This window comes from Cataglyphis hispanica, chromosome 12 (assembly GCF_021464435.1).
Source record: "Cataglyphis hispanica isolate Lineage 1 chromosome 12, ULB_Chis1_1.0, whole genome shotgun sequence".
Lineage (NCBI taxonomy): Eukaryota > Metazoa > Arthropoda > Insecta > Hymenoptera > Formicidae > Cataglyphis > Cataglyphis hispanica.
The window spans coordinates 3,916,447-3,943,039 of NC_065965.1; the positions used below are offsets into that span (position 1 = coordinate 3,916,447).

At 36.5% G+C, this 26,593-nt stretch overlaps 1 protein-coding gene across 3 annotated transcripts; it reads left to right on the forward strand.

Annotated features, from left to right (window-relative positions):
• Positions 1–4,117: 4,117 nt before the first annotated feature.
• LOC126853654 (uncharacterized) lies at positions 4,118–26,584 on the forward strand. 3 transcript variants are annotated; one of them, XM_050599559.1, is made up of 6 exons: positions 4,118–4,421; positions 11,918–11,999; positions 22,045–22,820; positions 23,043–23,360; positions 24,042–24,363; positions 24,711–26,584. In XM_050599559.1, exons 2-6 carry the CDS (start codon positions 11,931–11,933, stop codon positions 25,119–25,121), a joined length of 1,896 nt encoding a protein of 631 aa, XP_050455516.1. In that variant the 5' UTR covers positions 4,118–4,421; positions 11,918–11,930; the 3' UTR covers positions 25,122–26,584. The 3 variants fall into 3 exon arrangements, with proteins under 3 accessions (XP_050455516.1, XP_050455515.1, XP_050455517.1); XM_050599558.1 differs by lacking the exon at positions 4,118–4,421 and adding an exon at positions 10,656–10,795; XM_050599560.1 differs by lacking the exon at positions 4,118–4,421 and adding an exon at positions 10,671–11,035.
• The last annotated feature ends 9 nt before the right edge of the window (positions 26,585–26,593 follow it).

A 26,593-nucleotide genomic window follows, 5' to 3' on the forward strand; every position in this document is an offset into this window, starting at 1 on the left:
ACGCGCACGTTTTATAAGTCCGCGTATCCGCGCGCGGGTGCTACAGTAATCCGAAGACGAGTTTCAGCCGTGCGGAATCCAAGAGATTAGAGCTTAATCGCGAGAGTCTAATTGCTCCTCCGAGGCTACGGTAACTGTTCCAGACTGGTACGTTGTGTGCCAAGAATACCGGATCTTCGTGCACACATACCAAGGCTCGAGCACGGCTCGGGAGAAAGTCCTCCGAACGTGCGATATCCACGTTACCGTTTCGTAAAAAAAAAAAAAAAAGTATTTCCAACACCCATATGTCCCGCGCGATTACAATGTCGGAGACGAATGAGTGATGGCATTCATGTGGCGAAATTGGATTCGCATTGAAGATTAATAATTTCACTTAAACCTAAACCTGGATTTAGCTAATAAAAGAATATTGACAGAAATAAACAAGCAAAATAGAATTTTGACATATCACAGGCACATAGTAGAGTTTACGGTATCTCTGGAATGTTTCTCAACGTTAGTTTCTACAAGACTACTATAGAATATAAATATAATATATATATATATTGATCCAAGCATTTAAGGAAATGATTTTCACGACAGGAAGCAATTATTAAGACAATGCTGTGACAATGCTTGGATAATGTATACGGATGATAATGTTCATGGATCTATAATAACAAAATGCGCAAAGCATCATTTACGGCAATGATTACGGTGTTCTTTGTCAGAGTAATTTCAGAGAGATATGGGTGTGTATAGTTTCTAGGATAACCCACTTTTTGACTGAATGAAATATTAATGAGAAATGTTTTGAAGATTTTGAAACCGATTTTTTCAATTAAGCAACACATTCTTATAAATTAATTCATTATGGAAATATTTGTTATTAATTTTTCGAATATTAGTTTCATATAATACTGTCATTAAAAGAGATAAAATAGCTACAATGAAATATATAATTTAATATATGATTTATGAAATATATTTATTATAATAGAAGGTCTGTTGACAATTCACAAATATCAAATCGTATATATAATATATGTTTACTATTATTTATTACTCTTATTTATTGATGACATACTCGTGTGTCTAACTGCCCAAATGTGCTTTCTTTAACTGTAGACTGTAGACTATTGATTTTTGGACTTGGCCTATTTTTGCTCCGAGGTCTGCAGTTAACAACTGCGATTTTGTTTTTTTTTTCAGATGACAAAAACCACCCAACCTTGATATGAATTCAGTTTCTACGAGATATAGAATTTCCCAGAAATACGTTGGTCTTTCAGTTAGAGAGATTAAAAAGAAAAAAAAGATTAAAAGTTAATTTTTCTTCAAAATTAGACTTTAACAAAATGAATTCTTTAATAATTTAATAGAAATTCATTATTTATTAATTTTAAGTGTATTAAAAATTGTGCATTTTATTAATTGGATCTTATATTTATTTTTTTTATTTAAATAGAACACAATTTTTAAAGTCAAAATTTACTCTTTTTTTATTTATCTAATTCTTAATATATGATATATATTCTTAATATATAACATATATGATATATATGATAAGGGGTACATGATGATTTAATCTTCAACGCTTCGCAATAATTGGCATGGAAACTTTGACAATGAAACAATCATTATCAGAAAAGATATTCAGTGGGTCCAGAACACCCACTGTGAGGACGAAATTTATTTGTTGCGATCTTTCCTTTCTTTGCTCGTGCTCTCGCAATGAGTCTACTTATGTAGGTATCTAGACAACAAAACAAGATCCGTGTGAAAGCCGCACGGCGCTCTCTTGAATGGTTGCTGACGTCAGAGCACGAGGAAAAATTGCGCAATTTCACCATTCCGGCCGAGGCGGAATTTGTTCGCGCAGCTTTCTTCCGGAATTGGATCCGCTCGAGGAGACGGAACGAGAGAGGAAGAGAGAGCCCAGTGAGAAGGAGAAGAGGGAAAGAACGGGGGTGAAATGGCGATGATTCGTTTCGTAAAACACGCGGCGTATTGTTTTGTCTGGCAATGCCTACAAAGCTTTCAATTAACATACATTAGGTATGCTAATACAGGATAATCAGTACACCGAGCCGTAAGAATATAACAGAGAATTCACAATATTTTATTTATAGGTAAGATTCTTTAAATTCTAAAACTAATATTACTTTATTATAATAAATTAGATACGCTCATGTAAAGTATTGATTTTTCTCGTAAATAAAGAGAATTTTGTAGCAATTTATTAACTTGCATCGATAGAATTAAATTTTATCGTAAATACATATTTAACGATATTTAACATGTGCTAATTTCAGTGTGACGAGTGTTTTAAATTAGTAGAGTATTTATCATCTCAAGCACACACACACACAAGCTTGTTACCGCTATAGATGACACTTCTCCATTCTCAGTGACGAGTAAATTGGATAGTTTCCTTGACCCGAATAATCAGTAGATTTACATAGCTACTTAATGTACTATTATAATAGCCTGTTATACGTAACCGTTTCTTCCTTATGCACGGATGAGCGAGTTGCAGCAAACGATCGAGAAGAAACTAGTTACTAATAAGATCGCGTGCACCGTAATATGCGATGACCTTTACCTAGGTACACTTCTAATGATCATCGGCGGATGTTACTTTCCTTCCGATATATCCGTCTTTTGAAAATATTTTTCGGCCTGGTTCGTTGCTCTCGAATCTTTTTCAAAATAAATTGTTACAAACGAGATAAAGCTATCCTTTTGAATTCTGTTCTTTAATCCTGGAAAGGATCACTCCGAGTTTGAAAGTTCACTCCGAGTTAACTCTTGCCCTAAATTTCATACTTATCTTGAGCAAAAGGAAAGGAGAAGTAAAACTTTGCGAAACTTCTTTAAGATAGCTTGATTTTGCTTTCTTAGTGATTGTAGGTAGCCCGAGATTGTTAAAGAGTTTAGATTATCAAAAGATGATATGTGATTGATCAAGGTTCTTGAATAAGAATAGTATTTCTAAGTTTCAGTTTTAATCCTTTCACAGGCATAATGTTTAATATATGATATTTATATTTTTCATTAGTGTTTTAGACTTTTCATGCATGAATGTTCATGTAACTCTCTTATTATATTTCTCAAATATGAAAATTAAAAATTAAAAATAAAAGTGCACAAAATTGATCCCGCATAATTTCTCTTTAAATAATTTCTCAACTTTAATAATTTATACATATAAGTATAGTAACAGAACTTAAGTAATATAGTAGTATAAGATAAGTAATTTTATCTTATAGTTTGTGATGATGAAAGAAAGCATAAAGACAAATATTAAAATATATTTTAATATAATTGAAAGAATTATTCTATTCATTATTACACGCAATTTATCCTTTTTTATGCAAAACATACAAAAAAATTGATTCTACAAAAAAATTAATATTTTATTAATTATAATGATAATTTTAAAGTCAAATGCAAGAACAATAAAAAAGTCATACATGGATATAATTGCAAAAATTAATTTGAGTTGTCTTTTTTTCACTAACTCTTTTATTAAATTTAAATAGAATTCTTTATTTGCAATTCTATGCATGTTAAGAATTTAATTTTACACTATTCCGTTGTATTATTTTTCATCGTATTTATATAAATTGAATTTCCTTGTATAAATTGAAAATATCCCACATATGATAACTAAATAAGTAAATATCAGCATATTGCATTCTTCGAAGACCCTGGTGGTGGCCCTGAATGCAGCACGGAGAACTTTCACTGGCATCCGGTCTGCGCTCGACTTCCGCCGGTGGAGCCGAGGTAGAATGGACCTTACCAAATTCGAGCTCTTGATCGATGACTCAGACTACCTTAGTCGTACCACCCAGCTCCACGACGATGATTAATAAAATAGAAAGTCGCGACTTACGATCAAATAAAAGGTTCGAACTTTTTGTCGCACTGCTTATATCTGAACGGGGAGAAGAATCGCGGAGAGCGGGTTTCTTTTTCTTTTTTCTCATAACAATCGGGATCGGCGAGACGATACGTAGAATTTCGATTTTTCCGCTAGGCGACGATCGTACCTCTCGCAGTGGCCGAGGTGGTTTTTGGTGAAAGCCGACGACTCCGAGAGGGGAGAGTATATAGGCCGCGTGTTGTTTCAAGCGTGCTCACAACTAACGCACTCGTCAAAGTCGCCGGTGTCCTTCGAAAATACTCCGACAATCGAACCCGAGTATCGACATATTTTTTCTCCGGCATCCCGCTCGCGTGAAAAAAAAAAAAAAAGAAATAAACAAAACTCTCTCTCGAGCTTTTCGGCCGGTTCCAAGGTGAAGAAAAGGTACGCGCTCTATAAGGGAGAGGACACGCGGCAGAAAGAAGTCACAAGTGCCAAGTGTGTGTGCCAATAGGATTATAACAAGTCCTGCTTGCTGAATCAGCTGAATCACAGAGGAAAAGAGGTTTGTGATTATTCGATATGTGATCAGTGATACTGTATTCTGTTAATTGTGGTGTAATTTGCAAGTTCCATTTGATATGCAACGGTTGTTTTGCGCTTTCGAAAGAGGTGAAAGACACGTTTGACATACACAGATGACAGATATAAATAGTGTTCATCGAACAGTTATAAATGATATTTTCCATTATACGCGTTACCAGAGAGAGAGAGAGAGAGATTAATTGCTCGATATTCAAATTTTTTTTTTATTTATGAAGGAAGAAAAGAAATATATATACTATAATAGATGACTAATGCTCATCAAATTTAGCTCTCTTTTTCTCTGTCTTTCTCTGTTGGAACTTCTCATCAGAAATTAAACTTTCTTCGATTTTAAAATTCGCACATTTACCTATTTAATTTTGTCAAGGATATCTTTCTTCGGTATATTGTCTTTCGTAAAAAAATTTTGCCGAAAATTTACGCATCCGCATAACTGTGTGCGGACTTGTCAAACATCGCGACTTTTTTTGTCATCGATAAAGAAGAGCAAAAGAGACAACAAACGCTTCCTCTTTGGCTGTCTCTTTCTCTTCTCATCTCATCTCCCCACTCGCGTGGTTCCGTGCAAGCATACGTTGAAAAGGCAAAAGGGTATGTGGGGTAGCGAGTCAGTATGTCAGCGTACTGGCATCTCTCTTCGCGCGGAGAGGCGCGTCCTTCCTTCTCCGGCTCTATGTCAGAAATAAGGCCGCGCGTAGGTAGAAGGAGACCATATGTTATGCGACGCGGCAGTTTATAAAGAGTAAAAAGAGGATGAGATCGCGTCTAACTTGTGATAGAAATGTCATATCGAATCCGATTGAAACCATACTCTAAAAATCGATATCGTATATTAATCTGACAATGCAGCCAGCCAGAAATTTTAATATCGTATAATATATATAAAATACACTATAATAAAGTTGATTATAGCTAAGAGAAAGAGAAGGGCACAATAGTTCGAGAGATGGAAGAAGAGAGAGGGAGTCGATTGAACTTTATCCTCTGATTGCCCCCTTAGCCGCGTAAAGCAGTCCGTTATGCTTTCTACTAGATTTCCACAAGTTCCTTTTGTCGCGGCATGATTTTCCGCTTTTCTGGCCACGATTATGTGATCGCGGTGAAGCTCGTTAGCCGTTGAAATTCAACGCCATGTGATGGTTCCTGTGATGTTAGAAAGGCCACCAAATGCAATTTCACGCGCTTAGCAGAACGGATCTAGAAATTACTCGTCGTCCGACAAAACAGATCTTTAATTTTGAAAAATTATTAAATCCACGTGTTGATTTCAGACAGGAGCCAAAAATTTTATTCAAGACAACAGAATTTATAATTATGATTATGATTATTATAACTTAAAATTGTCAATAATTATTAATTATAAATTTTTAATATAATTATCTTTTAAATTTTGAAAAAATGTTATTTAATCATTATTTTTTTATACATAATTATAATTTTTTTTATTCTGTATACGAAGACAAATAACGAAAAATATAACTGACACACATAATGTTTTCTTAGATGAGTTTATACAATTTATTAAAAATGACATGTAATAGCAATTATGTTAGATGACTTTGATTTATTATCTATGTTGAATATTTCTGAATAATAAGAGAAAATATTTCTTTTATTATTATATATTGTATATAGCATTTTTCTCAGAAATACAAGAATAATCTGTATATTATAATGTATACAAAAATTTAGTATCGTTATAAATATCTTGCAATTGCACCGGTATGGTTTATTCTGTACGGAATCTTGCTTCCCATTCGAGTCACTTTCACGGGAGTGCAGAATTTGGTGCACGATGTTTCGTGTCACGTCACATTCTTATAGGGTTTCACCTGGTGTGTGTCCCGCGTATAACGGTACCGATGTTACGTCATGAACACACACCTGTCACGCACGCGTTGTGAACAAAGGGTTGCACCATGCGGCCTGGTAAAATAATAATACGGAAGGAGGGCCTGCTACTGTCACTAGATATCTGATTTCCTTAATGTGGAACTTGGACGTTACAAGAGAAGTTTTCTTTGCCAAAATATATGGCAAACATCTTATCTTTCTAAATTTTATTCTAATCAAATTAATAATTCATTTTTCTAAGGATTAAAAAAATTGTTTATTCATGTTAATTAACATTGCAAGCAATTTTGATTTGAAAAAATAAAACCAGTGTTAAATTAGAGTGAATATTGATATAACTAGCCAGAAATAATAGTATAAAGGAGAAGAGCGAACGATCAATAAAATTACATAGATAATGTAGAATTGTCTGCAGAGAGAAAGAAAATTAAAAGGAAAAATTCATACAAGTTTGATTTCATGTATTTAATTTATTTATGATCATTTTTTAAAAACTATTAAAAAACTACACATTGCAACTTATGCAATATTTTACGGAGGACTTTTTCTTGAAGGGACTTGACATGATTATGTAATCTATTTTCTGATTAGCAGAAAGAAATCAATAGTAATTATGTATCGTTGATAAGAAACAGAAACATGTTTCATTTTATCGCTTTCTCGTGGTTTCATGTGTATTAGAATTTAATATTTATTTAAATTTTATTTTTCTCTTTTGCCTTATCCTTTTTATATTTAATATTTTTCTTATGTTCGAATGTTACAATTATGATGCAAACTTGTCATAGACAATTAGATTTACGATCTGTATATTAAGTTAGATAACACGTGATTAAAATGAGTTAAAAAATTTCTGACAAATTATAATATACTTTGTATACATCTGTGTAACTATTCAGATTATAAATTTACCGCAAATTGCTCCTTAAATTTGAAAACACGATAATATCTAAATTCCGACAAAACACCGCATTTTTTAAGACGTACTTGAAAACAGGATTCTTACTCGCATGTGTCTTAGATTCCATATACAAATGTCACTCTTCTCTCTCTGTCTCTCTCTCTCTGTCTCTGTCTCTCTCTCTCTCTCTCTCTCTCTCTCTCTTTCTTTCGAATATCAACTACTTGACTGTTCTTCGTAGTGGTTTCTCGAGAGTCGGGCGTCTATGTATGTATGCATACGTAAATACCGTGTACATATAAAAAGCCGGATTTTATCGCATGCGTAAGTAGGCAATCCTCTCCTTTTCTCTATAGAAGATTCTCGTCATTTGGGAGATTTGGGTCTTCGAAACGAGATTCTTGGAGAATCTGGTTTGTTCGGAATAGGCCATATTGCTCGGACTCACGATTTTCGATAGGGTACATGATGATTAATTTTCGAGGCCGCTTTCTCCTAATAGAACCCGCCTTTCTACCCATAGGTACAAGTCCCCCTTTTTTGGGACACCAGTGAGTCTGTAGATTTTCGTTTCGTTACTCACGTTCTTTATATACGATGCCCATAATAATCACATTCTACTTTCTTTTGTTACATTATTTGAGAATATGCAGAGAAAAGGCCGTTTCCTTCTTTTAAATAAAATCTATATAATAATGTAATAAAGAAAGAAAATACATTTTGTTAAAAAGTTTTGGACGTTATAATACTTTTACATACAGGTTTTAAAACATAAAATAAAATCTGTATTTTTATAAATATTATTTTTTATAAATAATTTATAAATGTAAGCATAAATTATATATATAAAGTAAACATAAATTGTATATATAAAGTAACTCGCTGGCATATCAAATAATCATTAGATTAATGTTGTAAAGCTATAAAAATACATCTTGCGCTGTAATTGCATAAATATGTACCTGTGGTAACGGATTAAGAAAAAACAAAAAAATGTCTGATCGACTTTAAAACATTCTCCAATGCGTTGCGTTTTCTGTGTGTATGTGTTGATTGGACTTTTCAGTCGAGGAAATTCAAGTAGAAGAATATAATTGCTTGATCGAATTTAATTCTCGAATCATGTACGACATAAAGCTTCGACAGCGTAACTATTGTTCATATACAGACGGTTGAGATTCAGTTGAATATTGACTAAACTTGTACGAGCTTACGATGGACGACTCGTCTAGATTAAATGGTTGAAGAAGCAAAGCGACGGTTCACAGTGACTGAAACTCGTCCGTGAATTTCTACTTTTTTTTCGTTCTTAAATATTTTGTGGAAGCTTCAACACTTTCGACGGAGCTTTTAATACGGCATATATACGATATAGTTATTTAGGATGCCCGTAAGTCGACGAGCGTATAAGGGATCTCACATGGTCTAGCGAAGAAAAAAGGCCAGCCGGATGACTAAAAAAAAGCCGAGAAAAATAATCGGAGTGAGAAAATTCGATGAATGAAAGTAGTTTGTCGGATCTTCCTTCCAGAAAAAAAAAATGCATGAGCAGAAAGAATAACTCTTATACCGGGAAGAAGAAATGTTTAAATACTCGCTCTCGAATAGACCGTTCGTGAAGTTACACACAATCGATCAAAGTCAAATAACGCTATTAGAGTATACATTTGTCAGTCATAATTTTAATAAACATACATGGACGCGTTATGTCGATAGTAATATTATCTTCCAATCAATTGGAGTGAATTCGCATTCTGATAATGTCAGTTTCCTTGATAATATAGCGTTATTAATTAGATATTCGCATAAGAATATCTTTTTAGTTCATCAAAGTATTCAGTAAATTATAATTTGCTCAATATTTTATAGAATTCTAATATTTAAGATTAAGCAGAATTTAAAATATCCATAAATGCGAATACGAAATCTAATCCCGCACAAGAAGATCTGTTTATCGGAAATAGGTTTGCGTCGTTACTCGAATAATGTAAACGTCGAAAAAAAAAAAAAATTGCGAAAGAGAATGTTCACTCGCACTTTCGCGTATTATCTACCGTTTGTCGTTATCCCTCAATGTGGGCCGGTTACCGTAAGCCATTTCCGGATGGACGAGTTAGCACCATGCGGGTGAGAAATCCAGGTCAGCTCACTGTTGTCGGTTAGCTTTCGAGACTCGCTCTTATCGGTCGTGGCATTACGCAAATGCAGGCATATGCAGACCGCAAAGATTTCGAGAAGTGAAAAGGAAAGTGCGAAAGGCAAATCGGCTAAGACGAGCGCACATTCGATAAATCATTGTCATCATCATCATTTGATCGTTCATTTTTATCGGGTCTTTTCGTTCAGTTATAAAATATTGTTATATATGTTTAAACGAAGGTGATATTAGATGTGTAGCATGTTAATCAAGATAATTAGACGTCTTATGAAGTACACAATCTGTTTCCCCGAAAAGTCATAATAAATTCACCGCGAGTGGAATTTTTGTATTCCACGTGAGTATTGCGAAATCTGCGTTGCTCGCGCAGCTCTTTACTTCCGACGCCGGGTTATACGACGCTGTGCGAAACGACGATTCGCGAAATTGGACTTAGGAGAGATCAGCAGAGTCCGTATGTCGTGACTCAATTCTCAAGCGGAGAAACGACTCCTCGTTTCAACGACTTCTGCGACGTCCTTCGTGCGATTTTTTGAAATTGGAGCCAGTTCGGCGTGTCAGTGTCGCTTCTGGTTTCCATCGCGATCCCATGTTATTCGAGTCACGAGTCGAGCATCCATATCCTTGTCTTTCTCTCTCCGTTGCTCCGAAGATTTGTTCTCTTTGCAACGACCGTATGACGGATGGCTCGCATTCCATTGTCTCGTTCTCTATCGGGAAACTGATCGATGTGATAAAAAAAATTTTCAACTTATAGTGACGCCAAAAATCGACGACTCCGCCCCCGCAGCTATTATTGGCATCGCATAAATTTGCAATCTCCTCGTGATGCAGGCGCTTCAAAATTTCACGTGTAGTTTTCATTTCGTTGCTTGCGCATTTCGATTTTACTCTATATACAGAAGTGACATACGCATTGCTACGAATTGTTATCGCGAGAATGCGAATGGAAACATTATATATATATTACTTACGTCACTTTCTCATTACGGCATCTCTAATTTTAACCTTTCCATTGAAAATCTTTTTTCAATGAAAACTTTATTTGCGCGGGCGACGCGTGTGACGAGATATCTCGTCCAGCGCGTGTCTTTCACCTGTACTGTAAGATCCCTACTACTCTTCGAGGAGAGAAGAAGAGAACGAGAGAAGGAACACGCGCGAAAAAAGAGCAGGAACGATTGAATGTGTGGTAGGGGCACCGCCGTCGACGGCGGTGGGCCTGTTTGGGCCTGACGTCGCGCGTAAGATAGAGGACGAGAGGGGCGATGGACGAGCGCGATCGAGATCTTCAGTAGGTCACTGGGACGTGGCTCATGGCTGAGACGAGTGTGGCTCGCACCTTCAGTCGGTCCCCGTCGACCAGGAACACCACCTCTGGGCCCGTCAAATCCTCGCGATCAGACACGAGAGCACGACGGTAAAAATAAGAAAAAAAAAAAAAAGGAAAAACAAGAATTGGGGGAAAAGGAAAAAGCGCATAAGCGGGCCTAATGAGGACCAACTGACGCGAGTTGTTGGAGCCTTCCCGTTGCGGTCGGTGCATTCGTGGGTTCGTTAAAGGGGAAGAGCAGGTGGCTTTCACGGGGGGATTGTCCAAGTGCTTGCGCGTTTCTTCTGTAGAACGAGGCTCTTAGGAACCGGAAGGATACGCAACGAGGTGCATCGATTAATTGTTCTTCTTTCGAAAGACTTTCGTTCTGGACGCGTTCCTCATTCCGAAAAAAATTCGTAATCATGCGTGCTTTCGTTTGCTTACGAAAGATATATTTGACGTATTGAATCGTCATTGTCGTTACAAATCTTCGTACGAGAAATTACAGATTTTAATTTTGATTTCGATAACCAGACGAGCATAATGAACGTATTACTTTTCATTATTGCGGATTGTGATTGTATTTTATAAATTTTGCAAAAGGCACGACTCTCGATGGACGTGATATATAATAATTTTTTTTTCTTACATTTTTTCAGAAAAATTATAAAACGAATAGTGTAGATTTTATACTGTGTTATGCAAGTGTATATTTATTTTCGAGATTGAATAGATTTTCGGGACGCTTCTGATCGCAAGTTCCGTATTTCGAAAGATGTGGGTTAAATGTTGATTGCATAATGCGTTACGTATGCAGCGGTTGACAAAGAAATATGTCACTCTTGCGCGTCCGACTGGCGATTGACGGTTATTCTTTGACTGCGTCGTTTTTCCTGCATACTTTGAATTTCACCTGAATTCCTTGTTTAAATTCAATATAATTTTGTTTAATTATATATTTAAATCCAATTATATTGTAAATTTAAACAAATTTATTTTAAGATTTTATTTATAATTAATAAGATTTTATTTAATTATTTTTTTTACCAATCTTATATATGTTATCGAATCATTTTAATAAATAATTTTAATAAAATTGTTTTATTATAAATTCATATAATTATGATATAAATACGATTAAGATTGTTTGAAATTTTATCCTCTATATATCGATAGATAATATGACGCTTATAACTGCTAAATTTGTTGTTTTTCTTTTTATTACAGAGAGGACACGCACATGATGGAGAGGACGTGGCGGAATATATGGAAGACAGCTTTTATCCTTTTGCTGCCCTTATTATTGGCCGTGAGTAAAGTACTTACCTTAATCTAATAAAATTAATCATACAATCAACGCGCATTCTTGTGTACTAACAATAATTGCAAGTTGAACATAAATCCAGCAAAATCGTTTTAATATATTTTTTCCAATAAATTTTCAAATACTTAGTGATTCTATTCAGTTATTCTTTTTTTTTTGTACGTGAAATATAGAATAAATTCGAATACATAGTGTAATGGATTCTAATGCTGACGTTTTGCACGTTAATCTCGTGTAAATGAGCCGAAATCATCCATGCCAAACGCATTGCCAATCTTCTAATTCCGCCGGGAGGTTGATTACTGCATTCCCGCGTGCATGCGCCTCGCGCGATACTACACATCCGTTCATAACGCCTCATAGCAAATCCGCATGCCAACGACGATCGACAGTGTAATTTCACTGCGCAATAATTTCTCAGTTGAACAACGGAAGATTATACTACTCGCGGTTAGCGCGCATTCTCTCTCTCTCTCTCTCTCTCCTCCTTTAAAGTGACAGACAGGTCGTTAATACGGTATAACCGTTATGTGTCGCTGTTCAAGTTATTTACGCACCTATGTAGTGTGTATCTTCGCGTGACGTATTGTAAATTATATGTTTAGAAATGAAATTATTAAAGCGATTCAGAAATATAATTATAACATGCATTTCGTCGGTATTTTTCATATGCCTGTTTGTCTGAATATTGATTAAGTCTGTTTTTATTCGCGAAATGATATATAATGTTATGTTTATGAGATTTTTCTTATTAATATTGTACATGGATTTACTGATGGTATGAATAATTTTTGCATTTATTTTCCGGATGATATATATAATCGACTTTTTTGAAGATATCAGAAACTAAGAGGATTTGCATATATCTCCGGTGTGGAATATCTATTGAGCTCGTAATACGTTGTCTTTCTTTCATCAAAAATATTATCTGTTTCTGCTGTACGAACATTTTCAAATCTTTGAATCTATTTCGCTGTCTTCGCATTGAAAAATATCGTCCCGCACAAAGTTGCAAATATCCGAAGGAATTCGGAGACAAGAGAACAAAGGAGCAAGAAAGAAACAATCGTCGAAATGTTAAAAAAGAAACTAGTGTAATCGTTAAAAAAGATCATTCGGAGAAAAGTGATACTTCATTGATGCTCGTCTCCCCGAGACCGCTACGCGCCGTGGTACGTGCCCGTTGGCCGAGAATCAACACGACTTTAAGTTAATGCTTAAGAAGAATCACTCGTTGCCGCGGGCGCTACCTGTGCCACATATATAGCCGCGGCTTTCCGAGGCAAAAGTCTGAATGAAGCATGCCTGCAACCGCGTCGGATAATCGGTAAATACGGATATGGCTGGCGGGGACGCGCATTCAAGTCAGCGTCAATGATGATCGTTTCGATTGTTTTCATCAACACGTGGGAATTGACTCTTCCACGTGGGAATTGAATCAATCGTACGAAAATTCTCATCAACGACAGTGCGATTATCTGGTGCATCTATGTCATATATTATATATATTTTTGTTAACACGATCGCGTTTATTGAAAAGTACTGCAAACAAGATGATACGTGCAAATTTTTTTTGGAGAGAGAGGGATAGTAATTCAAAGAAATTATAGAATCAAATTTATTTTTTATACTTTATACATTTTTTTTCTCGGTGTATTTTTTTCGTGATATTTTTTTTTTATTTGTATGTGAGTTCTCTCATTGTAGATTCCATTTTTATAGAGGTTTACCTGGTGCATCGCACAGCTTCTGAATTAAAAATCAGTTGCAGAGGACATGTTAACTTCGATAGCTTTGATCGATCGTGACAGTTTATATACTCTTGCAGAGCTGCAAGAGCTGCTCTAGTTTTCGCTCTTGCAAAAATAATGAATGAATAAAGAATAACTGGCAATACCGAAATTTTATACTATGACATACATTGAATTTTTGAAAGGGTGAGTATGAAAGAAAATTAGTTTTCTTATTTCGCAGTTTACGGAGCTCTCTTGTGAGCTCCTTTTCCCTCACTAGTATTATTTATGCAACATCGTTCTCGGCAACATAGCGGGAAATATAAGAAAAATGCGAGCACAGCGAGATTTAATGCGCTTAATAATTGATGAGAGAAAACATGGTAAAAGAACCAAATAAGACTCGCGTTTGCGAGAAACTGGTGTACATACGGATTCAATTTGTAATTATCTCCGATATATTTTGAGATTTATCGAAGAGATGAGAATGGGGCGCGTCGAGAGGAAGATATGCATGTGGTATAATCTACATGTTTCCTTTCGCACACGCAGCGTGACAGCATGACACGCAAATGTAATAACGCCGAATGCAGTCATCAGACGACGACGAAGGATAAAGTAGGAGGAAATAGGCGACCGGTGCATCCACATCAACGCCATGTACGCACATATATATCTGCATTAGTGTATTTCTGTTCCATGTATACGCTTTATACACTCTAACGACATCGGTTGTCTACATAGCCGAGCCGTCGAACCGAAGATAGTAGGTCACTGCGCCGGACGCGATGCCCTCTCTTTCAACTATACTCTCTAGACGGTGCTCTCTCTTCGTCTGTGTTTCCCACTGTCTTCATTTCATTCCCTCTTTCTCTTCGTCGTTCACCGACTTCCTTTTTCGTCTTCTCACCTGTCTCCGCTTCTCTCACGCTTTTTCTTTTCTTCCATCATCTCTCTGTCTCTCCTTGGATTTCTATTTCTTCCCTTCCCTTTCTTTATTATGAGTAAGCACGACGTATAACTTTATACCATATTTGTATCAAACAATCGGTAGTTAACTTCCTTGAGAAAGCTTGCGGACAAAAATACTCGAGGGATCATTTGTGAACATTCTGATTGGAGAGTTCACATTGTTTAAATCAAGCATATTTATTTTAACGTCAAATTTAATAAGATCTATCGCCTGTTTATCAAAATTCTTAATTCGAATAAAGTAAAATGTACAAACGCACTTTTTTTTCTAATAAAAAAAATTGATTATTCTGTGATATAAAACTGAAAAATTTTTAGGAAATTTATTATCGAAATGAAACATTAAATAGAGTTTTCCTTAATACGCGTAGCTGATTCCAGCTGATTTAGTTGCGAATGAGAGAGTGACTTTGCTTACCGTGTTGAGTCAGGTAGCGAACCCTCTTCATAATTTTGACGAGATTAGAAAAATCTTCAAAGGTGCCATATTATTGGGACGGGGTTGTGGAGATAGAGGGGTGCGGTTTAACCGTAGAATCTAATGCATCTCACTAATTCACCCCGGCTACAGTGCATAATCTTTTGAAGTTGCAATACCTTTGATTCTCGCGCATTATTCAGTCTTTATTTTCTCTGATATCACACGCAACATGGAATGAAAAAGCAATCTAAAATAAGTGCTGCTAAAATTAGACTGACATTAATCTGCAAAGTTAATAAGAAATTAGCATGCGATTGCGACCACGTCGTTTCCTAAGAGATGACAAGTATTATAGAAACGAAGAAATTCATTATTTCTGATTTTCATTTATTTTTGATATATTACGACTTATGTCATTTAAATGCGACAAGAATATATAATGCGAAAAAAGCACAGAGACCAAAGTAAGACTGAAAATATTAGAGGAACAAAGATATAACAAACGGAAGTGATTGTTTCGTCTTTTAAAGATACATGATTCAGTATTGAAAGTACTCTTAACCGTAGTATCAGACCGCCATTGACAACTTCTAATGAATGGGAATAAAACTGTCCCTGTGTATTTGCGACTCTTAACAACGTGCAATCTTGCGGATGACCACGAAGTCTCATGCTGCACTCGTTCCGCCAGGTAGTTTAGCGATCTTGTAATTTGACATCGTTACCGGCCTTTTCCATGTTGTGTTTCAACTATCGATGACGATCCTATAATCAGAAGATTGTCTTACGCGAAACTGTTAATTTTAATTGCGTTTTATTCGTTCTTAACAATCAAAACGCAATTAAAAATCTGGTTCAGAAATAGATTTTTCTCTTAAAATAAGTGCGTTTGAGAAGATAATGGTATCATTTTTTGCGCGCGCGGATATTATTATTTTTATTTAAAAATGTGTGTGTGTTATAGATTATGGATGATATGCAGTAAATGTTTTTTATAATTGTAATAACAACTTTATATTTTTTAGAATTATAAATTGATTTATTAATTTAATAAATCTAGGGACCTAATCGTAGGATCTTCAAATCTAGATTTATAGATATATATCATTATGAAGATGTTTATATATATTATAATGTCTATATTTGATTAATCTCTTTTTTCTGATGCTATAATTAATAATAAATATAAATATAACAAAGAAGTAACTTTTTTACTGAGTTTTTTAAAAGTATTATCATTAATCTTTATGTATTGATATTATTATCAGCTTTGGTGTTTTATTATCTTGCAGCTTTATATATAATTGGCAGTTACCGCAAACGATTGTATAGTAATTGAATACAGCCTTCTAAATAATTTGATGACGATACTTAAATCGTAAAAGTATGGTTTTGATTCAGAGAACAGACTAATTTGCCTCTGGCGGAATTAATCTATTTTAAATCCCTGCTGTTTATAGTAATTTGATTGCTCTTTTATGAGGACAACGCAAAGCTCTTCGTTGTTATTAAAACGTTCCAGCTTGTATTTATTATTGTTTGTCTGAAGGGCAAGAGCTAACATTAATATGAAATATTTTGTGATATCCGTATCCCAGGAAAGGCATCGAGGAATTAATTAATAATACAATTTTAATTGTAATAGATTAAAAAAGTTGAAGTTAAAAATAAAGTATGCTACGTTTGCATTACATCGTATATTAATCGTTAAAAAATTTCGCTTTGAAATCCTGCGTATCAGGAATTATAATTGCTTATATATCTTTTTACGAGAGAGGATTATTATTTTTTTTATCATATGCATATATATATATGCAGAAGCTGGGTACACCCTTATATGAATGAGATTTCCATAACTGTTTAATCGCGAATACTTTCTCGTCACGGTAAGGCACATCAAAAGTTCCAACAATCTAATCCACGGCGTTTTACAACCGCCGTTTCATAATCCACGAGGAGTTGTTGTAGGATTAAATTTAATCAGCATCCGCGAAATGAAATTTTAATCATGAGAAGAGGGTCATTGACACGCGAGAGGGCCGCACAAATGAACGTTGCGAGGATTACCGCGGATAAAAGTTAGCAGGAGTTGCCGCGCGATTACTCGGCTACCGCCGCCGCCGCCGCCGCCGAATTCGCCGTGACGTTTGCGCATTCGATGCCTCGTCGTTTCGTAGTGTCGCGCCCATTTCTGCTCTATCCACACACAGGTCAGTGTCCCTCTTTAATTAAAATCCCGGCCGACGAGTTTTATTCCGCGAAAGTGCACGCCCGTCGCGGTTCTCAGCCTGGTTCGCACGCGCTTTTGTACGCTTATGCGCTAAGGCATTAATCGCTATACTCTTAATTAGATCACGCATCATCTTCCCGCGCTCGCGATACCTCGAAAAAAAAAAAAAAACGTGGACAATTTAGGTCCCTCTCTCGCCCTCTTAAGGCGACTAATCTGTAGATCAGATCTACGAAGCGTTTGAATGCAATTTATTCCACTCTACTTGGACTTTTCATTCGTACCGTTATTATAAAAATGGATCAGATAAAGAGCATTAAGTCTCGGTAAAACATTATTGTCTTCAATTTAATAATGATCTTGCCTGATTCTTACTATTTCGTACAATTTCCCTCGGTAAAAGTAAGTTTTAGATTACAATGAATGATTCTTATAATGTGTACTTATTAATTTCACTAATTCTGTTAATACTTGGATATTATCATCTTAAGCTAGAACGATCAATGATCTTTTAGCTTAGCGCTTGTATAAAAATAAACGTTCCATATGAATAGTTTATTTGATCTTCTATTTCCAAAGCACAGCGATTGTTCCATTTCCATATTCTCGTATATATGTTACACATTTATACCCGTATTTATACATATGTAATATTAATTATTAATATGTAATATAATTTTTTATATATTAATTTTTGCAGTAATATTATTCCTCTTAATGAAAATCGATTAATTAACGCTTAAGATATAACCAGAGCTTGTTTTAAAAATGTACAAGCAATACGTTACGTGATTGAACGAACTCATGCTGTATCATCTTGCAAAACGTCAAGGAATTTTTTTCGCCACTGCTTCGATTTTGACGTTGAACGTTCCGCATAATAGCCTTATCGAAACGTACAACGCGACATGTAGGTATCGCCGTCTACGTTGACTGACCCGGCCTACTTTTTCGCCACCATATATAGCCGAAGAGACATCGCTCGTATTACGACTCGAAAATTTCTCTCTGTGAAAATTTGTTATCTTATTTTTGATAGCGGGCTGTGTTACGTTATCGAAAGCGTTGCACGGACCCGCAGAAACGCGATGCTTTCTAAACGAGAGAGATTCAATAGTTTGTCATCAAATTTGTCATATGTGTATATCGAAATTTCTTTGATAATTGGAATATACTACGAACAGAAACGAATCGATAGCCATCTTGATCTTTTTGTATCTTTAAAATTATGCTAATATGTTTGATATTGTATCTATATTAAATTAAATGGATTAAGAAAAATATATTAAGATGTAAATATTAAATATTAATCATATATAAATCCATATATCAACCCAATATATGTATGATTTTTTGAAAGTTGATATTCGCAACTCCTTACTATGCATATAAAACGAGAGAGATAAAAATACCGTCAGCGTGAAATATCGGACACCGGTATCCGTCCGTAGCACTCAACCTATTAAACAGCGCGGCCAATAATGCTATTGTGTAAAATTGCATGCAATTAAAGCGGAACATCTGAAACCGTCGCCAACGGATCTCGTATCGAGCCGTAACATCCGTGGCAATTAAGATGCTCGTTCTGCATACGCGATTTAGTGAAAGTATATACATAAATTCGTTGTCCAGTCGCGAGTAATTCAGCGGATGACAATGGAAAAGTGAAATCAGCTTCTTTTTTGCTGTGATCGCCAAATGTTCTTCGTCTTTCATGCGTCTTTGCTCGAGTCTTAAAAAGAAGATAAATTTAATCAATTTGTTGATTGTTTATTTATTTTAAATCTTCTAATAAATTAACCTAGCTAAATTCACATTGAATATTTTTTATATTAAATTTTATATTGCTACACAATTATTAAATAGGTTATCAGCTTTAATATGATGACGTTCTATTAAAGTTGACAATTTGTCATAAAAGTTATATTTGATATTAAGGTTAACGATTCATCGTGAAAGTTATTTTTCGCTAAATGTTAGATTTAAAAGTCTCGAGTTTCACCATTCGCACAAGAGTTGTAATCGTATCTCTAATCCATTTATATGCACAGGAAAATTAGCAACGTAGCACGGAGAAAGAAGTAATAAAATAAAAGTAGAATAAAAAGCTTAACAAAGTAAAAGTAATGAGATATAAAAATTTAGATATAAAAATATAGATAGCGTGGATATGTTATTCATGAGGAGACTGTACGGACTAATTAACTCGGATTTTATATTCTGACCTATATACTTGTTACCATACTCGCGTTCAAAATTCGACAGACCGGCAAAGATACCAGTTGCATTTATTTAGTTTCATATAATCGTGATGTATTGCATTAAACAGTATTTTTTATCCCCGAAAAGAATCCCCGAGTCCGATAAGATGTAGAGTGCAAGTAGAATAAAAAAAAAAAACGGGCAAATATGCTCGGTGAATCTGTTGTCACGATTGATGCCATCGAATTAAAAAGATAGTCTCCTGTTTACTTCTCTCTTAGCGTTTTTCAAATTAAAAATAAAATAATTGCTTTGGTTTTTTTGGGGAATCTATAATCGAGTCATCGGAACGAGTGAAAGAGATAAGAAAAATACGAAGAAAATAGGATTTTTCTCTCTTGAGATAGAAAGTTTAAACAAATTTTATGGCTCGATTCTTTTAAGAGTTTTTAAAATCCCTCATTCCGAAAATAATCTTTTTTACAGCTAATAATTCATAATATTAAAAATGTGCATATTTGATGAAGTAATTATAGGTAAAAATTAATGTTATTTATATTGTCTAAAGATTAACAACTATACCAATTGTACGCTGTTAAGATTTATGCGACCTTACGCATACATAAACACGAACGTTTGCTTCTGTAATTAGCTTATAATGAAAACTGTTGCAATTGGCACACGAGACGATCTAGTTTTATACAGATATCTCTGAATATACACTATGTATATTTTTTTTTCCGCGCGCCACTTAATTTTTTTTTATACATAATGAAACATGACATCTTAGCACGCAAATATATCTGAGACTACATTTATGATCGTTAGATCGATATATTAATTGTACGTTTATTTTTAGTCATTGACATGTCAAAAGATTCATGTCGTGCTATCAAATGGAAAACGCTACAAATGCTAAATTTTAGATATTAAATTAATGACGAAGCAGAATATGCATATATATATATATATATGTGTGTGTGTGTGTGTGTGTGTGTTTAGAGTTGCGTGTCAAATTGGGGAAAGCATAAGAGAATGGGATAGATACAAATAAATTCGCATTTAGAACGATCTCCCTTGGCGGAAGTGAAGACGTTGTTTCGATACGCAGGTATAATTACGTTTCTGCAACTCTGCGCTAAATCGGAATACAAAATTGCCCGAGGGAGCCGACTGAACATAAGCCCGCATTCGATTGCTCTCGACGAATCCTCCTCCTTTCGCTAACAGTACACATGTTTTCGGTCACATTTTTTGTCAGCATATTCTCGAGCATTATTAACATACGGTACCTGATGTGTCCTGGCACAAAAGTCTCGACACCATTCGATTCACGATACAAATCCAGACTTGTGTATAGATTGTAGCGTGCTATTGTGATCAGAAGATTAATATTTACAGAGCATGTTGTAAGAATTAATATTGAACAATTGTTTTAAAGTGTGAAATGGACTGTTAACATCCACAAGAAAGAGAAATTAAAATATTAATAGTTTTCAATTGCATGATACTTATATTATTATGATTTAAAATCTCTACTGCTTAACGAGACAAAGTTGACTTTTTAGAAATGAGAGTATCATATAATTTTATTAGAATTTACTTGCGCATATATTTTTACTTGTTTTAAAAATTAAATTTGTACAAGAGAGAGAGCAAGAAAAAAAATGTACAGCAAAGAGTAAAAACCTTTTATTCACGTACATCGGAAATTTTCTCGTCCTCAGTAACGAACTTTCAGGATATAGGATCAGAGACGCCTTTCTCAAGGTCAGATAGTGCTTTCTTTCCGCGATCCTATGGAATTTCGTGTACCGTAAATCGTGTTCGATTGGCATTCCGTTGCAAAGATCGCAAGGGCCGAAAACATTCGTGGAATTCCTAATACAGCCTCGCTTCCACATCGTGCCATAGGGAATAAAGAGTGTGACGACGAAAGGGAGAGACGTATTACGTACGACTCGTCATTCGTTGTAATTCCAGAAAGACCGTAGCTTTCGTCGAAGAAAAAAAAGAGTCGAGAAAGACGGCGAATCGTTGCTTTTCGTCACATTTAATGCGATTCTGTCGAAATTTTAGTTGAATCTTCCGTTATAAGAACTACAGAGCGCTTTCGAAAGGCGTACGTGCAGGGTCTCGAAAAGGGCACGCGTCTCTTGGAATTGTTGCAACGCAGCTGAACAATATTTAAAGTTGCGACACAATATTCGTTTTATGCTGTTTGTATACTTGATGAGTAGATTGAAAAAGTTTCGTTCAAACAACTACATTTGTATCTTAAAAGAATGACTGCGGCGCAACCGATTCACGATTAATTGCATCATTGCATCTTAAATTTCATGTAGTTTTGCCATTTACTTCTATCGCTCTTTAAAAGGAATATTTTTATTTATTCTAGTATAAATATTTTATTTTCATAATAAGCAATTATTTTTTGATGTTTCAAGACGCGTTATTTATTCTTGTTATCAGGGCGTACGGAGTGAAGCACCGTTGGTCGACAGCAGCGCGCTACCACTGGAACACAGATCAGTTTATGGGGCCCCGGCTCAGTACGGCCCGCCGACGGTCCACGAGGAGAACTGGCCGCTGGCGTCGCCCGATACTCCGCAGATCAAGCATCTGCAAGTGCAGTGCGAGAAGACACACATGCGGGTGAACATCGAATTCGATCGGCCGTTCTACGGTATGATATTTAGCAAGGGCTTCTACTCGGATCCGCATTGCGTGCACCTCAAACCCGGCACCGGTCATCTGAGCGCGACCTTCGAGATCTTCCTCAACTCGTGCGGCATGAGCTCGTCGGCGAATCACAACGTCGCGGCTTACGGTGCCCCGACGCCATCCGGCAGCTACGTGGAGAATACAATCATTGTACAATACGATCCGTACGTGCAGGAAGTGTGGGATCAAGCGAGAAAGCTGCGTTGTACCTGGTACGACTTCTATGAGAAGGCGGTCACCTTCCGGCCGTTCCAGGTCGACATGCTGCACGCTGTCACAGCCAACTTTCTCGGCGACAACCTGCAGTGTTGGATGCAGATACAGGTCGGCAAGGGTCCATGGGCCAGCGAGGTGTCCGGCATCGTGAAGATCGGCCAGACCATGACAATGGTTCTGGCTATCAAAGACGATGAGAATAAGTTTGACATGTTGGTGAGAAATTGTGTCGCCCACGACGGCAAGAGAGCGCCGATTCAGTTGGTCGATCAATACGGTTGCGTCGTTAGGCCAAAGATTATGTCTAGGTGAGCCTAAGTGCTATATGTAATTTAATATTGCTTTATTATTTTGATAATATAAAATATATAAACGGTACATTACAATAACGTTAAAATACAATATAAAAGTATAAAATAAATAAATAATAATATAAGAAATATATTTTTGCATATAATATGAATTAGAGAGAGAGAGAAAATTGACGTGGTTTCCAAGAGTGAAGAATAACGAGGCTGTTTCTTCTCTAGGTTCCAGAAGATCAAGAACTTTGGCCCGAGCGCATCCGTTGTTAGCTTCGCCTACTTCCAGGCCTTCAAGTTTCCCGACAGCATGAACGTCCACTTCCAATGCGTGATTCAAGTTTGCCGGTACAATTGCCCCGAGCCTAAGTGTGGACATCCTGGTCTCGAGTACGGCGCACCTGTCGCCGGCATCTCTCACGAATATGGTGCACCGGTCTCGCAAGGTCTTTCTTCGGAATACGGTGCCCCGCCTGTGCCCGAATACGGCGTGCCACCGGCTTATCCGGATCCGCGACATCCCAGCGGACCAGCTGGAGCGTACAGGTGAGAAAGCGTAATTTCTGTTTAAAGAAAGCTTTTCTACGAAATGGGATTCATTGAGATTCATCAACTCACGCAAAATGAAATCTGCTAGATCACGTCCAGAATCTAGCAATTTCTTCTTACTAAAAAATTATAATTTTTATGGAAAATATTTATTTTATTTAGCAATATAGATGCATACATAATATTTAATAATTAAATAATTATAATAATTATATAAAAAATTAAAATATGATTATATCATATCATATTAAAATAAAATATATATACATATATTATAAGATCGAAAATATTTTTTCAGATTATTTCACTGATTTTTTTCTCTAATTTTTATGTATAGGTTTATGAAATATTTTTTGAATGTTTTATCCGCGAAAACGTACGTATTTTACGGAACAAAATATAGTACACTGATAAATATACAGAAATTTAATATTAGATTAAGATTGCAGTATATTTTGCAAATTTTTATCGCTGTCGAAACAATGTTTCGTTAAAATAAAAGTAAATCGAGGACTAAAATGTCTAATATATATAAATATCATGACGCTAATACATATTTATCAAAACTGCTCGTTTAAATAAATTATTCGAATTAAAATAGGAGATTATCCTTAGCGGGAATATATGAGAAGAGATTGTTGCAAAACAATATCGTAACAAATTAATTTCTGCCCGCAGCGAACCGAATCCAGATGTGGTTCCGGCGCCGCAGGCGCAGACCTCGTCCTCTTCACCCAGCTCTACGCCTGGCGACGCTACGGCGAGCAGCTCACCCCAGAGTTCCCAGGACAATATTCATCTCCCTCCACCTCCTCTACCCGGCAATCCGGCGGCGTACCAGACTGTGAAGCGAAAGGGTACCGCTGGTACGGAGGAGCTTGAAGGTAACCTAGCCATCCTCGGAGGTCGGCCGAGGTCGGTCGAAGGTTTCCCGGCCGAGCTCAGAGGCGCCAGGAGGCGAAGGCACGACGACCCGCACGAGTTGGAAGACGACGATAGTGTAAGTATTTTTTCTTTCTTTTTCACTTTTTTTTGAATTTATTTTCTAATATATAATTTATTTTCTAACAATAAATAATATATATATATATATATATATATATATATATATATATATATATATAAAAACAATGAATGTGAGACCAAAGTAAAAATTTGTAATAAAGCTTTAGATTTTTTTAGTAATTGTATAGATGACTTATTATAGTAAAGTATCTCCTTCCAATTTGCCGACAACGTACGCTCATCACGAAATACATTATCAATGACGCGTTCTATGGTTTACCGTTTGATATCCTACTAGGACGCGAATTCTTTTGCATTACAACGGTTATCCTCAATTTTTAGAATATCTATCACACGGTGACCCTGTTCTCCACCCACGTGTACAAACGAGCGGCGCAGGAGATGACGGATGTGAATACTTCGAGGGTCATTCAAGTGGTCGCGCCGGGTGACGTCAATTTTGCGCTGGGAACGACGAATTCCAGCAACGACACCACTGTGGTGATACAAAACGCCAGCGCATCCGCCGATCCGGAGACGATCTGCATGAGTCTGCCTGGTTTCGTGGGCGGTCTGGTGATGCTGCTGCTGGTGGTCGTGGTTGCCTCTCTGGTAGCGGCTTTTCTCTTCGTCAGGGTGCGCGCTGTGGACCGTAAGAATGCCGCGATAGGTGGTAATGGCTTCGTACATCCGGCATACGTGCCGGAAAACTGCAGCGTGCCGAATCCGGAGTTTGTCAAGGTCGCTAATTGAAACGGCATATACGATGCGCAGAATCAAAAAAGGACTCACTCGCCGCAGGAAAGGAGGACGACGATGGAAGGATTCATTCCCTTCGGAGGATCGTCCTCGCGAACGACCGGCAATACTTCGAAATTGTATCGCGACACTATTTCATCCGAAACTTGTGACACGTCGAAGACGCTTCTTGTCGAAAGTTGCAAAATCGCATTTCTCTTCCCTCTCCTCTTCCATCATAGTAGCTTCGTGTCTAGTCTAGTTGTGTCAGTCGCGCTCGTCGAATTCAGAGAAATAAAACGACTAGATCGCTATCGATCGAGAAAGCGTGAGTGCGATCGTACGAGACGGATCTTTGAGTAGCATGTAAATAAGAAGTCCGGAAGGACGAGAAAACTTAATGAAGAAATGGAGAAACGAAATGAGAGGAAGGTAAATGAGAAAGAAGCTACACTGACGCGCATTCCACCGATCGTTCGCGAACGGAATCACTTTTTCCCTATCGAACAAATTTCGCGATCGATGGAACGCGCGTCGCAGTGATAATAAATATCGCGAATCGATCTCCGATGACGCTTTGTGATCACTGCAGCACGGTAGTAATCAACGTAATTTCTACACGTCCGTTCTCGGTATCAGGAAGCGAGGGATCAATCGCAATCGCCAGAGTAGTCTTTAGGAGGGCATTGTAAATAAGTCGCGCGAGTAGTCAGAAGGCCCTTCAGGACCCGCTTGTCTCGCGTCTCCTTTCCGATTCACCGCGTACGCTATTATTTATACGCATCGTATACTTTAACGAATGCGTTTCTCTTCATCGTTCTTATCGTATCTCGTCGCGTTTTATCACACTCCGCGTCGGCGATTCTCGACGTCATACATCGACGTCGACGGCGGTGCTCGACGATACCACATCGCGTCTTCGCGATCTCGGTTCAGCGAACGCTCCCGGTAAACATGTTTGTCTCGAAATTGGCTCGCAGAAAGTCCTCCAAACGCAATGCCTGTCTTTTGAAAGTTTAATTCAGAGCGAAAAATCGACTATTCGATCATGGAACGCTCGCTGAGCCGCTTCAAACTCAACGAGAACTCTATTTATTATTTTTTTCTATATCTCTATATTCCTTTTTTAACTCTACATCCGGATCGATCTAACCTAATTTATTAATCAAAATTATATGATCTTCCTACTTCGCTTAGTACTTAAGTTATCCGTCTAGGAATATTCCCGGGAATTGGGAATATGTTTTACGTATGTGTCTTAAGCACACACACACACACACACGTATATACATACATACATATACAACACAACCTTCGTACATACTGACATGTACGTGACGTATGATATCATACATGCAATAAGTGTGTGTTGTATGCGTTATTACCAGCGCGAGAAATGTATTCACGAACATCCATTACGATAACAATTAATTGTTTGAGAAATATTTTAATTACATGAACATTTTTATTTATATAAATATGCGTCC